The 16,411-nt window shown below is 35.1% G+C and overlaps 1 protein-coding gene and 1 pseudogene across 1 annotated transcript; both read right to left on the bottom strand.

The window, feature by feature from the left end:
• Positions 1 to 48: 48 nt before the first annotated feature.
• Positions 49 to 2,243, bottom strand: LOC126799422 (cytochrome P450 72A15-like; annotated as a pseudogene).
• An 8,488-nt stretch (positions 2,244 to 10,731) lies between these two features.
• LOC126799323 (transcription factor MYB1-like) lies at positions 10,732 to 11,910 on the bottom strand. Its single transcript, XM_050526507.1, has 3 exons — positions 11,717 to 11,910; positions 11,440 to 11,569; positions 10,732 to 11,335 (listed from the first exon to the last, which is right to left on the bottom strand). Exons 1-3 carry the CDS (start codon positions 11,847 to 11,849, stop codon positions 10,732 to 10,734), a joined length of 867 nt encoding a protein of 288 aa, XP_050382464.1. The 5' UTR covers positions 11,850 to 11,910.
• Between the last annotated feature and the right edge of the window lie 4,501 nt (positions 11,911 to 16,411).

Below are 16,411 nucleotides of genomic sequence, written 5' to 3'. Positions count from 1 at the left end.
GTTATTTCCCACATGTCTCTTCGAACTAGAAAATTGTTCTTGCACGAAAACTTGTGTTTTATTTATTTCAAGTCTCTGATTGCTAATAGTATAACTCAAGGTGCTTGATTCTACATACAGTGGCCACGAAAGTAGAAATAAACTGATCTTAGTTGAACAAGCCCGGTGTCTAAAGACTAGACTTGTTTTTATTATGAATGCACTCTAAAAATTCAACAAGCATAAGTTGTGATTTTGAATCACAGTACTTCTTGATTGGAACTTGGAGATTGCAAGCCAGTGCAATCTAGAGTTGGTGTAGGGTGACTTGAGCTCCATGCTGTGGTTGAAGAATGGTAAGAGTATAAGGAGCATGAGTGTAGGAAGGTGATAGCTCGAAGGAGAATTGTTGTAGAATCATAACCAACGCAACTTTTGCTTCTATCATGGCCATATTCTGACCAATACAGATCCTCGGACCCCACCCAAATGGAAAGAATGCATGCTGCTGATCCTTCGATGCCTTTGAAACTCCTTCGGAAAATCTCTCTGGTTTGAATTCTCCTGCATCGTCTCCCTAGAGTTCGGGATCATGGTGAATGAGCAGTGTAGGCAGATTTAGATCAACTCCTGCTGGAACAACAATGTCTCCTACTTTGGTTTCTTTGTAACCATGTTGATATGAAGCAATTGCAGGTGGATACAACCTTAGGACTTCATTAAGTATCATGGTTACCTGCAAGGGAATTTGTTTAGTTATTTGCATAGTTTAGCTTAATGAATATGCCTAGAGAAAAATACTCACGCTCTTGAGGTGGCCGATAGCTTCAAAACTGGGTTCCTTTTTTCCCACAGACCCTTAGGACTTCTTCCCTTGCCTTCTGTTGCCAGTCTGGGTGCATAGCTAAGACAATCATGGTCCATGTTAGCAAGCTTGATGTTGTTTCTTAGCCAGCAAGGTATAACTGCCTGCATTCCTCAATCACATCTTCTATTGTCATCATCTCGTTGCTTGTTTTGCTGCTACTTATACTTTCTGATAAATGTGTCTGCTTATTAGACTGCAACAGCAGGCCTAGTAAGTCGTCAACACTAGATTCTCCGGCTCTCATGGCATTCATTTTGTTTTGGATAATACTTCGTAGCATTGATGTAATCTCATTGTGCAATTTATTTCTCCTCTGATTCTTCTTTGTAGGAATAAATCTGCACTTGGTAGTTGTTGAGATATCAATTTCTCTCAAGAGCAGGTTATTAATGAAACATGAAAGATGCTAAACTTTATTTTGATTTATGGGAATATAAATGACCTGAAGCCCGGGATGTACAAAGTTTGCATTGCTTCGACGGTTAGCATTAAGAGCTCTCTTTGAAGCTCGAAGACCTTCTTCCCTTGTTCATCGGTGCTTCCAAATGCTGCTCGAGAAATAACATCTGCAGTTAGCTTCTGAAGTTCAGGCCAGATATCCATTTACCAACTGCCTTGAAGAAAAGCAGTCTCCTTCTTCCACTGTTCTATCATTTTGCCACAGCTGACTGCAAATACAGGTATCATCCCCTACAAAAGAAACATACTGGTAAGTAACTGAGCACTAGAGAATCAAACCAGTAGATGTACACATGGCAAAAATGAGCAATATAGGGAATTAGAGGTTGAACCTTCAACTTTTCTAGGTGGAAAGCCGGATTGATTATCCGTCTGTGTTTCGCTCATTTCTCACCATGCATACTTGCTATACCCTTTGTTAGAATCAGAATTTGAGGGTTTAGGGGTGGCTTATGGAAATGGCCTAGCTTGTTAGACAGAACTTCTTTCACTATCTCAGTGTCCATGATAATCAGTCTTCGTGTAGTCCCAGTCCAACACATTGATATCTTCCCTGAACATGTTTCAAAACATGACACAAAATATAAGCTAATTCATCAGCACAAATTCACAGTATCAACTATCAACACAGAAAACATAACCGGAAGTATCAATGGGCGTGCATACCGTATTTCTGAACAGCGTTTAGGGTGAACGGATCAACGCGTGGAACAATCTGGTGATTTAGACTCATAGGCTTGGACCATGCTTCCTTTATCTGCCTCAGAAACTCTTTCATGTCCCCAATGAGTGGCGTGTATGGAGTTCCTCTAATTCCTTGTTGCTTCAGTAGCCTCTCCAGCATTTTTGGTTTCCACCAAATGGAGTAGAAAGCTTTACCACCACCATATAGCAGCAGTAACAAAGAAACAGAACATAATACTACATAGTCTTCCATGCTCGAGAAAAACTTAGAAGATTAATTGGATGAATATTTATGATGGTTCAAAAGCTGCAACTTTTACAACTATATATAGACAGCTACTCAGCTAGCTCCATCAACAATATCCATACAACGCTTCTGAGTTTTCGAGCTTCGACTCTGGTCAAATGTTAATCTTGCAGAGGGGGTAAATTGTCAAATCTAATGCTGTTCTATATTGTAATTCAACCCTATCTGTTAGCTACTGATGTAGCTTGATTGCTTGAATATGTTTAATATTAATTTGACTCATTTATGTTAGAGAAAAAGGAATACTATCCGCTTAAAATATAGAATATAAAGGATAGTCTCACGTCGTCTCAACGACTTTTCTTATTTGGCTTAGAGATTAAACTCTTCTCTTTACCATAATGTCATCGGATATGGAACTATAATATAGTATTTGCCGGCCGGTGGGATCAGTACATATATTTTCGTGAGCAACAAGCTCAGGTTTGGAGGAACTGCATAGTTTTGCTTGAGGATGAAGCCATGAAGTAGTTTCTTCAGGCTAAGTTAATGAACCTGAGAAATACCAGTGCAACATGGAGGATTGGGCCTCAGTATCTCTGGTTGGGCTTGCCTTATTGAATGACATTCCAGACTAAACTTTGTACAACCCATTTCAGAATCTTATATACATTAATCTTTTTTTTTAATCCCTAATCATTAATGGGTAGCAATTAGAGTTGGCAACCGGCCCAACTCATTTTAAGTGGGTTAAAACCGTGTTCGAGCCAACTCATTTATTTATCGTGACGGGTTTGGACCGGCCTATTTGCTTAAACATCAAACCCGGCCCGGCTCATGACCCAAGTTTATATCGGGCCAGGTTCGGGCATGTGACGGACCAAAAAATGGCCCGGCCCATTAGCATTATAAGACACAATTCAAATAAAAATATTCTTTAATAAGAATATTTGTTTTATAGAACTATTTAGAATAGTAAAATAAATAAAATACTACAATATATGTCATAATCTTATTTCTAAAATGTTATATATGTCAAAATAATGACGTTTTCTTCACTAGTTTGATAATATTTGTGAAATATTATAGTTAAAATAATGAAATAAACAAGATATTTTAATTTAAAAGTTATAATATTCAAGTCTAATAATGATAATTGTTTAATTATTTATATAAATAATATATAATTATGTGTTAACGGGTTAACCCATAAATTTATCGGCACATGCCATGCCATGCTCAAAACGAGAACGGACCGTGCCAGAACGACTTTTAACGAGCTAGGCATGTGTCGGGCTCAGGCTTTTCAACTCATTTGACACCTCTAATAGCAATCTAGCATTTTGAAAAGAAGAAAAGTTGAGAATGGCCTTAGTGCTCCAAGTGACTATATATCAAATTACAAAGTTGTGCACATTTTTTTTGGTGCTGAAATTAGCACACCTCTTTTTACAATTTGCATACCTTTTTGAACTTTTTTAATATTTCTTTACCCATTGACATTGTTCTAGTCCCAAATTCTCTTTCTTTCACTCCAAAAGTTGAAATTTGAACAGCGACAACGTCCTCTTCCTCAATTTCCTCATTCTCTTCCGACTAGTTTGTGTCTCATCGACCTCAGCACCTGCTCGTCATCCAGTTTATACTCGCCATCTTCCTCCTCTCGTCGTCATGGCCATGGTGGTTGGGTCTAGAAAGGCAAATTGAGACAAACAATGAGATGGGTCTAACCATCTGAAGATGGCAAGAGTGGGCCTGGATTCTATGGCGGCTCAAAGTTACAATGGTAGGAGTTGTTGTCGGCGTCTGCGTCGAAGATGCTGATGAACTCCAGTTTGGTGAATCTTGATCGGAGTCTTGATGGAATTGCGAGAATTCGAAAACTTCAAAATTAGTGAGGGAAATTTCCAGAGGAGCTCTGTATGTTTTTACATAAACTTATGTACGTGTGGATCAGTGACGGATCATAGTAGTGCACTACATGGGCAGATGGGATACAGCCCAGAGCACTTGTTGAATTTATTCTAATTAAATAGACTTAATTCACTTAATTATCCTACACCCACAAATCACAGCACAGTAAAAATTCTTAGCTTTGTTTAATTAAATAGACTTAATTATTTTAAAAAAAATAATTATCTTAAACATCACAAATTAACAATCTTGTAGAATTAGCAAAACAAAGTCTGCTCGTAGTAAAAAAAAAATATAATTAAAACACTATTTCTTTTCCTTAGCTATGAGTTAAAAATAATTCCTTCTTTATTCTCTAGTGTAGTAAAGCTATTTTACTCTATTTATGGTGTTTTAAAAAAAAAAAACTCTAACTATGGTGTTTACCCAATCTTAAATTATTTAAATCTTCATATTTCACAGTTAAGCCAATTCTTTGCCTTTTTGTTTTCTCTTCATGAATTTGTTTTTGTTCTAATGAGTTGATTTCATATTGTAAAAAAAAAAACAACTTTTATTGTATTCATTTTCAAATTCTTATAAAATGAAAAATTAGCCCAATGTATTTTGAAATCCTAGCTCCGTCTTTAGTGTGGATCACTACTTCCAAAAAATGTGATCAATGATGTAAACCCTTACCAATACTTCTTATGAGTGCCCTCAAATTTACCATCTGGTACTCTTCGTGTCTCTCACATTATTGCATACCCTTCAATCTTCGAGAGTTTTATAAATTTCATTTCAGGTGATTGATTACCTAAATAATACAGGTTGTTTTCGGCAATTGATTCACTCTAATGAGAGCAAAGAAACAAATCTCGAATATTAGAGGCCAACAGAGGAGGCATCAAAAATATTCTCAAACTCTATCATCACAGGTTGGAGAACAAATCTTGAATTCTTTGAAGGCCGAGCACCTCGATCATGAACATAAAACCAATTAGTTAATGCAAGAATACATGATAACTTGCAAAAAAGTTTCTAAAACGTGCTTCATCTCATTACAAAGTAATAATTTGTAACCGCAATCTCAATCTCGTAAAGAAGTTTGACCAAAAGTTGAACTTCATATCAGACATAGATTTGTAGTTTTTCTAAGTAGTTTGATTTATAGGTAAAGATCAAAGAGATAATTGAATTTGTTTTTGGTACTCATAACCTTAATGTTCAGTATTTATGGGCGGGCTTGGCTTTTGATAGATAGAGGTATAGATTAGTACATTGATTGGTAATTTACTGTAGCTAATGGTGTAGTCTATGTCAACATTCACCTCAAACTTGTTCGAGGTCTACCAGGACTTTCCTTCCAGAGGGGACCTTTAAGTTGTGTTCTTCCCAGCGACGGAGTCCAGTCAAATAAGATCAAGATGAAGAGCTCTAGTTTTCTGACATTTGAGAGTTTAAGCTTTTTAGCCTGAAGAAATGAAAGTCAAACTCTTGAGTTTTAGTGTAAAGGTAATTTGGTAAAAGCATTAGATACGGTGTGCAGATTGCAAAAATAGGCGTGCCAATTTCAGCACCTTTAAAAAAACAAATTTACTCTTACTGCGGATGAGTTGATGTTGGTGGTGATTATGTGGCATACGTGGGGTGTGAGAAATATGCTAAAGTGGTAAGTCATATATTACTTATACCTTATTAATTTTACCTTATGACGGAAGATGCTTTATGAATTATCAGTGTTCGAGGGGTTGTTGGCTGCTAATGTGAGGGAAGGGAGGGGCCGTCGGCCTAATGAGGATGCTTTGGGGGATAATGGGCTTGGTGCTACCTCTTATGGAGTTCTGGTAGCAATGGGGCTGATTTTAGAAGGAATGATGGGGGTGGTTATGTTTCTAATATGAATGGGGTTGTTAGATGGAGGGTCCCAAGGCTGGGTTGTGTGAAGGTAAATTGTGATGCCTCCGTTTTTAATAATGGGTTATATGTTAGCCTTGGGGTGGTTGTAAAGGGGGCTGATGGTAATCACGTGATTTCATTTGGCTTTAGCTGGGTACATTTCAATGTCCGTTTCAAACTCTCTTTGACAATTCAAAAAGGGGAGCAAGCTATGTTTAGGGTTTCTGTCACATCCTTCTACATATGGGAGATATACACTAATACACATTTCCTCCGAATATTATCAAAAGTCATTTGGCAGGTTTAGTTATTCACTTTTGCTTCGTTTGGTAATTGTTATTTCGGAGGATCAGTTATTGGGACTGACTAGAAATGTGAAATCTAGGTCATAGTTTGGATATGTGATCAACACTAATATTCCCTCTAGACAATTAATTGGTAAAAGAAATCCGATCGATCACTACTTTGTTCACAATACTTCACCCCGAAAACGTCCAGGTCGAAATATGGTTTTCCAGGAAATCCCCAACGAAAAATACACACTATGGGGTTCGGCCTCAATGGGAAAATAAAACGCATTGCTGTGTCAGAATACTTTGATAGAGAAAGGAATCCAGAAGACAAAGCCTAAGGACAACCTCTTTGTTAGCTCCTTTAGTCGATGCAGGGTGATTTCAAGGAAGATCGCAGGCCACCGTCAGTTGGTCTTTCCCTATAGCGACTATAGTCAACCACTTCGTGAATTCATCTAGCTAGCTAGGTCCGATTTTTTTGGTTACTTAGGAATTTATGATTATCGAGCTATATATTCACCTGACGTATGGAATTGGATAGCAAATTAAGCGGGTTGCAGAATAACCTATATGTAGTTATATAATAATTCAGAATTTATAAGTAGGAATTATTCTTCCTTCGTAATTGGTTCATTCTACAAACTGCCAAACACATAACTAAGAGAATATATATATATGTATATATATATATATATCACATTCAATATATATATGGAAAATACTAATGTCAAACACATCGCACAGTCCACATTAGTATGGATACAAGTATTTTCCATATATATATTGAATGAGATAGATACGATTCACCTGCAAACAGTGTACAAACAATTAACAAATTAGGAGTTTAGGACTATAGACCTAGCAGCCTTATGTACGTTAATTAGCATCCAGTGCACTGAACATGGTATATTGAATATATGTAAGGACTTATATATGTAAGGACTTGTTGGAGTAGGTAAGTGATATTGTGAGAAGCTAGCTAGCATTTGCAAAGTTATCAGGTTCATGCTTATTATTAGCAGTAAGTAAAACTATTGATTTCTTCTCTTATAAATCGGAAAGATATTGAAACTCGATCTGTGCATAGAGCGGGTAAAAAGCGGTGTTCATGTGTGTATTGGGACTTTTGTAGTAGTGATGGGATGACGTCTGGCAATGATTATTTGTGAAATGACATGAGATTGAGTTTAAGTTTTAAACCTGCAAGTTTAGGGTTTCAAACAAAACCTTAAAATCAGTGGCCGATCCAGGAATAGATTTCCGTCTAGGCTAATAAGAGTTACAAATGCTACATGTTTTCGTCGAATTTTTTTTTTTGCAATCAAATGATAAGGACTTAACAATTTTCTTCAAAAACATGATAAACTTACAATTAAAACCAATTTTCTTAGGATGGAGAAAAGAGGGAAAGAAAATAAGAAGGAAAGTAGAAAATTTGTTCTATCAGACAAGAGCACTGATATGCTCATCAACGAGATTCCTAATCCAAAACATATCAGTAGAAAATTTGATCAAGATACATAACAAGGTCAAGGTAAAGTGCTAACCAAAGACTACCTCATAAAATGATTCTCAGCTGGACATAAATACATGAGCACTATTGCAGAAAATCAAACATATTACATATTGTGCACTATTGCAGGACAAAAATATATGAGCACTAGTGTATATCATTGTGTACTGGTATGCTTGCAGTACAAAAATATATGAGCACAAGATTATTTACACAAAAAAAAGTTAGGGAATCTGATACATAAACAAATACTGCGTACTGGTATGCAATATCCATTGGCATAAATGCAAGTTCTCGCTTTATCTACCCCAAACAGGCTCAATTGAAGGTTGTAACAAGAAAAATTCATGATTAATTGCAACCGAAACTCAATCAGGTCTATGATATGAAACCAAGAATTATCAATTTTATCTGCAAATTGGAGAGCACCAGACCAAGGTTTTCATTACATAAAGTAATCAAGTCAACCAAGCTACAATAGAGATGCAGTCTATATATTCTTAAACTCCAAAAATCCACAATAACTCCAGTAGTCTAATTCCAATTCGAACAAATCCAGCATAGAAGAAAACCCCAAATTCGAGTATAACAGGACCACAATTCAAGATTGAAAAATTGAATGGGCGTTAAGGATGGGCTGTGAATTCTGAAGTCGATCAAGCAACTAGGGAAGAGCGAGATATATGAAGCATAGTTGCTCCCACTGCTGCGCTCGGCTTCGAAAAAGTGTGGAACGATACTGATTTTTTTCTCTACAGTTTTACCATATATACATGGTGATTTGTTAGGCGAAATCTCGTACAGGCTTGAGCCCATAGAGCCTTCTACTTCAATCCGCCACTGCTTAAAATCTAAGAATTATGCGATAATCTATCTGCCATCATGGAAGTGGCATGGACATAAATCATTTTTAAAAAAATAATATAGCCATATAGGGCAAACGTTATTAATTATGAGCTTGAGTTTCTTCACATTCAAAAATTGTTTGGGTGCAATTTATAATTTAGAGGATGACAAAATGGTCTACACTATGTAAACATAAACAACGGCTTTTGTTCTTTCACCGCCAGCCCGAGTGAGAAACAACTTCTTTTGCCAGTTTGCAAAAAGAATGGAGAACTTGCGCAAGATCAGAATCAATCATAAATGGCGAGTTCTTCATTCTTGCCATTATTATAACTAAATATGTCTAAGACCAAATACTAGCTAATATCATGCTTCAAGAGACCTAATCAAATAGATCACATGTCTTTGAGTCAAAAATGTCTGATGACTCTTACTAGTTACTAATTTTGTTAATCAGTTATTTACTACTAAATGATCTAATTCATTTATCACTCAAGTAATTAACCTTTTGTAGTTTGGTCAGTCGCTAAATAATAATATATATGAAAATGGTTTAATGAAGCTATGCAATCATATGATTATGACAACTAAGTTATTTAATTTTTAGCAACGTCTATATAGATATCTAGTACCTCAAAGAAAAGAAAACAATTTCTTACCGTTCACAACGATATGATTATGACACTAGAACTGGTGCACCCTCATCTCTTTCTGAGGAGAATGCGAATTTCGAATTGATCAACTCATTCCTAAAATTGTTTCATTTAAGGTGGGAAAGTGGCCAGGTTTGTTCAACAAATTTAAATGCATTACGTATACAAGTTTTATTTTAATATATGATGCGTTAGCTGAGTGACTGTAGATAACTTTCTACCTAATCGACTAGGTAAAGCTATAAAATGCACAAATTTTAAAACGTGCACCCTCGTACCTCTTTTGTCAAGTAATAGTTCACAGTTCACACACTACAACAGTGAGAATTGAAAAGACGTGTTTTAAATTCTCTTTATAATAACTGCAAAATGATAATTCAATAGTTAAGGACGCAAAAAAATATTATAACTCTTTGAAAAGACAGTACAACAACACAATAAATATAAATAACGGTAAGTATAATAGCAAGAGGAAATTTTGAATTCGATCAGGTTCTCTTCAATCTACGCTAATTCTTGATTACTCAACTTATCGTTAATTAGTAGGAACATGGCGGTGTGTTATCAAAGGAAAAGCAAAAGCTTCTGATACTCTTGGATAAGTCCAAACTCTTGCCCTAGCTAGACATAGTCACATAGGACTGTAGGAGTGTAAACTGATTAAATTTAACGTACAAAATTCTTGTTCCAATTAGCTAGATCCACAATGAGAGAATATTACGTACAAATTCCTTCGATGAATATTCATATATTCAGTGACGTATCTAGGATTATAAATTTATTTAGGCTTTTGAAGTATTTTTTTTTTTTACAAATATTTGAGACCGAAGTACAGTCTTAACAGATGAATATGTTTTTTAAAGATATTAACGGACGTAAAAAAATGAATTTACGCATGCTAGAACAGTAACAAATTAGTGAAAAATTCACTGTTTAGAAAATAGGAGTAAAGAGAAAATTAGATGTAATTTAACTAAAAATAAAGGAAAAAATCAATGGAGAAAATGATGAAAATCCCCGAAAACAGCCCATAAGAGAGCTCGAACCTATGCTCTAAAGAGGGACTGATTGAGAGTTGGATAGTATACCAACGGAACCAAGGCTAATCGCCCAATTTCAAGTACAAAGCTACACTTGACTGAATATATACTCAATGAAGCTCATAGAGCCCATCACTTGTATCCGCGCTCCATATACCATCTTATGCATAAAATATTTTTCTCCGTAAGAATAAGCGTGACTCTGTTTGATATAAACTCTATATATGACTGGTGATCATGACCCGCATGACCTACTGCATAGAGCACAATAGAATTATATATTATTTCGTATGATAAAATTAAATCTAACTAGCTGGCTATAATGTATTATTATCCCCATAATTATTGATCAACTATTCAACTAGTCTCTGCAAGTTCGAGCCAGTCTCCTTGATTAGCATCAGCATCAAGAAGAGAATTCAATGACTGGAAATTGAGGATCGTATTTGGTTGGAATTGATCATCAACAACACAATCCTCACCCGTACCAATATTACCACTCCAATATTGTTGATACAGCTGCATTTCTTCAGAGAACAACTGATCGCCACTTGAAAATCCCGAACTAACAAGATTGGCGAAGCCAAGCTCGGAATCCATGCCGAAATCCACCAGGAAATTTGATGAAGACGAGTTTTCGAAAGAAGATGGTGACGAAAACTCATTCCCATTAGGCTGATGATCGGAATCCATAGGCTTGTCATAATCAGCCAGGAGCAACTCTTTGCGTGGTGACTGTGGATTAATGAAAACTTTGGTGCACTTTGCGGCTCTGGTTCTTACCACGTTATGGGACAATGGCGAGGCCAAAACATTCTTGGACTTTTTGGATATTGGTTCTTCACCACCAGCTGATAAGCGAGCTTCTTGGACTTGAATTCGTTTGCTCAATGTGGTATTCCAGTAGTTTTTTATTTCATTGTCTGTTCGGCCTGGTAGCCTACCCGCTATTAGAGACCATCTGATCACAATATACCCCAAATTTATATGAGCAAATAGTTTTCTTACGAAAATTAGTAACCAAATTTTGGATATAAAAGTTAACTAGCGAGGGATCCTAATTACCTGTTTCCCAAGAGCTTGTGAAGCCTGACGATGAGATCTTCTTCATCAGGTGATATGTTGCCTCTCCTAATGCCAGGTCTTAGATAGTTCAACCATCTGAGCCTGCAGCTCTTCCCACACCTTTTCAGTCCTTCAATTATAACAGCATAGGAAACTAATTAGAGACATGCATGCAAATAAGCATGCATATTAACTCAGAAAATCATACCCAAACAATCTAGCTTAACTCTGGAAATTGATTAGCTAATTTTCTTCTTCATGTAGAGGAATTACGTACCTGCTTTCTTGGGGAGGTTTCTCCATCCTCCTTCACCATGGACTTTGATGTATTCAGTCAGAATTCTATCTTCAAGAGCAGTCCATGCACCTCTATTCAAGCCCTCTTTGGCACAACAAGGGCTTCTCCCCATTACTCGATCAGGTAGTCGTTCTGAGTGCTCAATAAGACGACTCGTGCTTCTTTGATTTGAGTTCTTCTTCCCCTTATAGCTTTGGAGACTCGTACTTGCTCCTTTATAACTGTGGTTTTTTGTCTACCGGCGATTCATCATGTCTGTTACTGTTTCACCTTCCTGGTACTGTAGCGATACTGTTCAAAATGCCGCCGGGCGTATAATATAGGGTTAATCTAGTATACATCAATGTATGTTATACACCCACATCCAACGGTTGACAACGGATATTATTTTTTTGACCTCACTCATAAAACAATATCGACCGTCGGATGTGAGATGTATAACATACATTGATGTATACTAGAATTTTCCTATAATATATAGGAAATGTTACAGTAATGCCAAACCAAAATAGATACCCTGATAGCATGTGGCGGGTCCTGACCATTTCATTAATTTATCGGTGACTAGCTATCTAATTTTTGAAAAACGCATATTTCTTTCACTTATACAAGTATTCGGAATTGAGAAAACAAAGTGAAGATATATGAAGCACAATCAAGAGGAAAGCTTAATTAAGAATGGTCACATTTTTTAGAATGGTGGAAAATGATTACATTTTTTTTAAATGCTTATGGTATATATCTCTTTTGGGGAGCTTAATTGAGAATATTAGCTCGAAGTACGTGCTTCCATATTTGAGGAGAAATTCCGAAGAGTTATATTTGGAGCAGTAGCTAGCATGATCACCATTAATTTGGTTCAAATTATATTAGATCAAGTGTGTAATGATATCATTAATTTGATCGATCAATTAATATATTATAATGGCTTATGTTATATACATGGTGAACACTAGGGGTGGCAATGGTATAGAAAACCATTCCAACTAATTCGTATACCAACCGTACTAAATATGTTGGTATACCAAATACTTGGTACATGGTATATGGTACAGTATACCGTACTAATATTAAAAATACGGTATGTAGGTGGTATATATTTTCCATATACCATGGTATATCGTACCTACCAACTTATATTATATTAAATTATTTAATTAAAAAAATATATATATCTTTAAATTTCAATTGTAGATTTATTGAAAAATAAATCCAAACCATATATATCTACTTACCTTAATTTAATGTCTCTGAGTTTCTTTCTCAAGTACACTATTTTTCTCGTCTTCAATTTCTTTATTTAATTATGAACGAATCGATTCAATCGAATTCCCAAGTACAAATGCTTAGACCTATCAGTAGCACAATCACTGCTTACAACATGTCAACATATATCGCATTTAAACCTATCATTTATTTTTTTAATTGTTTTGAGAATTCATAAGTACTTTAACAGTTTAACTATTTGGACTTTGACTTTCTATTTATAACTTTGTATTTGGTAATTTGGTTGAAGTTATATAAGACTTTGGAATTCTATTGTTATTTCACTTATTTATTATTATTTATTTGGGTTGGGCCTTAAAATTTTTGGGCCTTAAATATGTTGGTACAAGCCCATTACCAACCGTACCAACCGAGTACCAACCGTACCACTTAATTGGTATACCAACGTTATTGGTTGGTATAAATTGTGGATTTTTCATACCAAATATATATTGGTTGGTATATGGTATTGGAAAATTAAGACTGGTATACCAATCAATCCAGTCCTAGTGAACACCGTATCGCCATTTCAAGAAACGGGAAAATTAACAAGCACCTCCTTTCTTACAAACCACAATTCTTTCACTGTTTATGTTTTTATTGACAAATTATTAAAGGGGCTAGTAGGATTTATAACATATACGTTGATTTCAAACCTCAAATTGAATGAGTTTCTTGGATATTATTCAGTTATGAGTATATAATATTTTAAATTTAATATATATATATACGATTATGTGTATATATATATATACATGTACGGTTATGTTTTGTGATAGTTGACTACTACGATTGTAGTTATACTTTTCTTCTCACCATTCGATTGAATAATATAAATTTTTAACGGTACATGCATATCTACGTTTTGCTTGGTATATTTGTAACTTATTTATTTGTTCTGATGCTTGCTCTTTTCATCACCGATCACGCATACTTACTAATTAGAAAGCAGTATTTCTTCTTCCCACAAGTAATTAAAGATCCCAACATTATCTTACTGTCTTTAATGGGATAGTCGGTAGGTACGTACGTATATTCAGAAGTGTTATTTCGTTTCAATAATTTTGGGACATGTCAAATCTTCATCACAACATTATTTTATGAATGATTGATTAGCACGTGATTTATGTGTAGATTTTTAGATGAAAAATTATTGAATTATTGCTGGTCAACCAAGTCATTGTCACTCTAGGTCTTTAGCAACGAATTAAGTGACTGATTTTTTTTTTTAGAAGATACGATAAATTGATTGAATAACTTGAGCTTGGAAATGTCCTTTCAGGGACATCCGATCGAATTGGAACGAAACTAGAGGTTAGAAATTAATATATATATATATATATATATATATATATATATGCGTGTGTGATTTTTCTCATGTAAGTACGTTTGTATCAATGGTTTTGATGCAAATTTCCATTTTTACACAATTTTCAATCAAATTTTCTCATCTTTATTGTCTAATATCTAAGTAATATTGTGTAGATCATCTCTGTAAAATTTCAACTAATTTAGTAATCGTTAAGACCCTCAAAATTAGGTTTTTTGTTATAAATATGAACGGTTCAAGTTTAACATAAATCAGTCCGTCCATTTTTTATTTATTTTGAGTGACTTAACGATCACCAAATTGGTTAAAATTTTACATGGATTATCTACACAATATTATTTTGATACTAGACGGTGGAAATGAATAAATCCTCACCAAAATCATTGGTCCGGACGTCCGCAACCAATAAGTTATATATATATATATATATATATATATAGTACCACAAAACATAACTTCAGACTTATAAGAACAAAATCTAAAGACGGAGTAGTTAGTATTCTTGTGCCGATCTAGATTAAACTCTACATTTGCTTCCTCTACTATTCTTTAACTAACATTCTAAGAGAGACATTTGAAAGTTTGTTAGGCTGCAGCCGCCCCATCGATCCTATTCTATCGATCTGACGTACACTTCTACTTCTACTTCTACTATTACTACTTCTTCTCCATCTTCTATATTCCCCTTTTTTCCTTCTAGCTAGTTGAATTTGAGATATGAGAGAGCTAGTCAGTAACCATATGCATCTAGTGAAGTCCTTTTTCATTTCTAGAGTTAGCATGGATCACTCTAGTAGGATCGAGTATATCTCCCTCGATCCTCCATATATTACAGTATGTTTCTCCTTGTTACAACGTCCCATGCTTTCATCGATTACACTTAATGACAGTTTAAATTTATTTAGAGAACAGTTTAATTTTGGCCAATTTTAACCTGGCAAATTTATTTTTTCCCGAATGTGTTTTATTTTAACATTTGTGTTTTCTAAAACAAGTTTGGACTATAGATTTGTGTTGCTTGATATTGCATAACATAAAACACACCAAAATGTGTGGTATCAGCTGCACAAAAAGGTACAATACAAAATTGTCTTTCTAAAACTCATGCAACATATACATTTAGGTTAAATGTCAACAGCATATTTTGCAATTAAGACAACTTTTATATGTCGCTAGAAGGTGTCCAACCACCAAATTAACCAGCTTAAAAAGGGCTTCAGAAAACCTATACTCTTATGTCGCCTCATATTGGAATCTAAATATGTCGTCTAATAGTCTGTCACCGTTATGAGTATCAAACGACACATATTCTATATCGCCACATTTCATATCACGCGACATATAAGATTTTTTTTTCTATATGACGCTTGATATGTTATCCGGCAACATAGAATATTTGTCACCAGATACCCATAACAACGACAACCTACTAGGCGACGTATTTGGTTTTTACCTGGTGACACGACATATATTTGAATTTGTGTACCTCCACAAGCGCATAATGGTGATTTTTCAAAATAGTTCAATCAAAAACCAGCTTTTCCGATATGCTAATGAATTGCTTGTATTACTGAATTTGTTGTGATAGGATCGGGAAATCAAAGTTTTCGTTCGATCAATCGCGCTCTTTCGGGATTAATGTAAGAGCTTTATAAAATTGTCTTACTTTCATGATCATTCTATTTGTTGTGAGCATATATTCTGTTTGTGTGACTGCTTTTTCTTAGCAAGCACATTGATTATGGATCCTCATGAAAAAAAACATTGGATCGATCGAGTTTGATGACTTTAATCCCTTCCCAGAAGAGAAAAATAAAATCATAAGCAGCATTTTTTTTCTGCAGAAAGCAGCATATTCTAGCTCTGTTTATTTAGCTAAAGTATGAGATGATTAGTACGTGATACAAACTAATAAACGAGTATGGGAAGTCATTAATTGATGTAAATTGTCAAGAAGGGTTGTTGGAATTAGAGTAGTTGGTATATTATTACCAGATCCAATGGTCTAGCTAGTCTTTTCCCTACATTACGTAATTGAACTAGATTACCACGATGCTAAAAAATAGAGGGCATTTTGT

Source organism: Argentina anserina, chromosome 1 (genome assembly GCF_933775445.1).
Source record: "Argentina anserina chromosome 1, drPotAnse1.1, whole genome shotgun sequence".
Classification (NCBI taxonomy): domain Eukaryota; kingdom Viridiplantae; phylum Streptophyta; class Magnoliopsida; order Rosales; family Rosaceae; genus Argentina; species Argentina anserina.
The sequence above is the reverse complement of the archived record's forward strand: the minus strand, read 5'-3'. Positions and strand labels throughout refer to the sequence as shown.